This window comes from Cladosporium halotolerans, assembly GCF_011745625.1.
Source record: "Cladosporium halotolerans strain TM138-S3 chromosome Unknown Sca535, whole genome shotgun sequence".
NCBI lineage: Eukaryota > Fungi > Ascomycota > Dothideomycetes > Cladosporiales > Cladosporiaceae > Cladosporium > Cladosporium halotolerans.
In genome coordinates this window covers 1-825 of record NW_027191929.1, presented here as the reverse complement: position 1 = coordinate 825, position 825 = coordinate 1, and the positions used below count along the sequence as shown (strand labels likewise).

At 48.6% G+C, this 825-nt stretch overlaps 1 protein-coding gene across 1 annotated transcript; it reads left to right on the top strand.

Moving 5' to 3' along the window:
* WHR41_09604 (uncharacterized protein) lies at positions 1-574 on the top strand. Its single transcript, XM_069378207.1, has 2 exons — positions 1-150; positions 209-574. The coding sequence occupies exons 1-2, from the start codon at positions 55-57 to the stop codon at positions 455-457; spliced, it is 345 nt and encodes a 114-aa protein (XP_069224729.1). The 5' UTR covers positions 1-54; the 3' UTR covers positions 458-574.
* Positions 575-825: the final 251 nt, after the last annotated feature.

Genomic DNA, 825 nt, shown 5'->3' with positions numbered 1-825 from the left:
CGTAAGCTCGCTGAGTCCGCCGGCAAAGTACTCAATGACTCCACGCAACAAAGCATGAGATCTGCCGGCAAAACACCAGGCTTCCTCCCAATCAGCATCGAAGAGCATGAGAAGATCTTGAAAGATGTCATGGATTACTTCGAAGCGGAGGTATGGGATCGCGAGCTTCCTGAGCGTACAATGACGATGTAGCTTACTTCTGGTACAGGAGTTCGAGCGCTTACACCCCGGTGGAAAAATTCGTTGGCACAAATTGCCACATATCATAACCCAATCTGTGTTGATTCCAGAGAGTACTTTCGCGGATGCAGAAGACGACCTCATGCTGTTGCCGCTTTTCGTCGGGCAAGCAGAAGGCCAAGACAAAAAGATTGGTCAACCATCGAGTCTTAAGAAAAGTTTCAGGATTTTTGAAGGCGACATTCTCCTAGTATACAAGAGTGAGATACGCCAGTAGGCACTATAATCTCAATTTTGAAACCCTCCCATGAGGAACATGCGCCATTCATCGGTCAAGAAGTGACCGGCATTGTCTAATAAGGACGCCGAGGGAGATCCCATAGGCATTTCGGCCTCTTCATAGCCAATGGGAACTGGTGAAACTCCGTTGAAGGACGGATTCTGAACAGCGATGGGTGTCCAGGAGTCCGTTCCGAGGGGCCATTCCGCTCCAAGACCAGTTCTCAATTGTAATTCTTGACTCATCCCCATCATGCCTGTTGCATTCTCATACGGTGTCACTTCCGGCCCTTCACGATTCGCAAAGTCGCTATCTAGTACTTCATTGGATAAAAGATTTTGTCTCGGCTCTTGTCGTTTCTCACG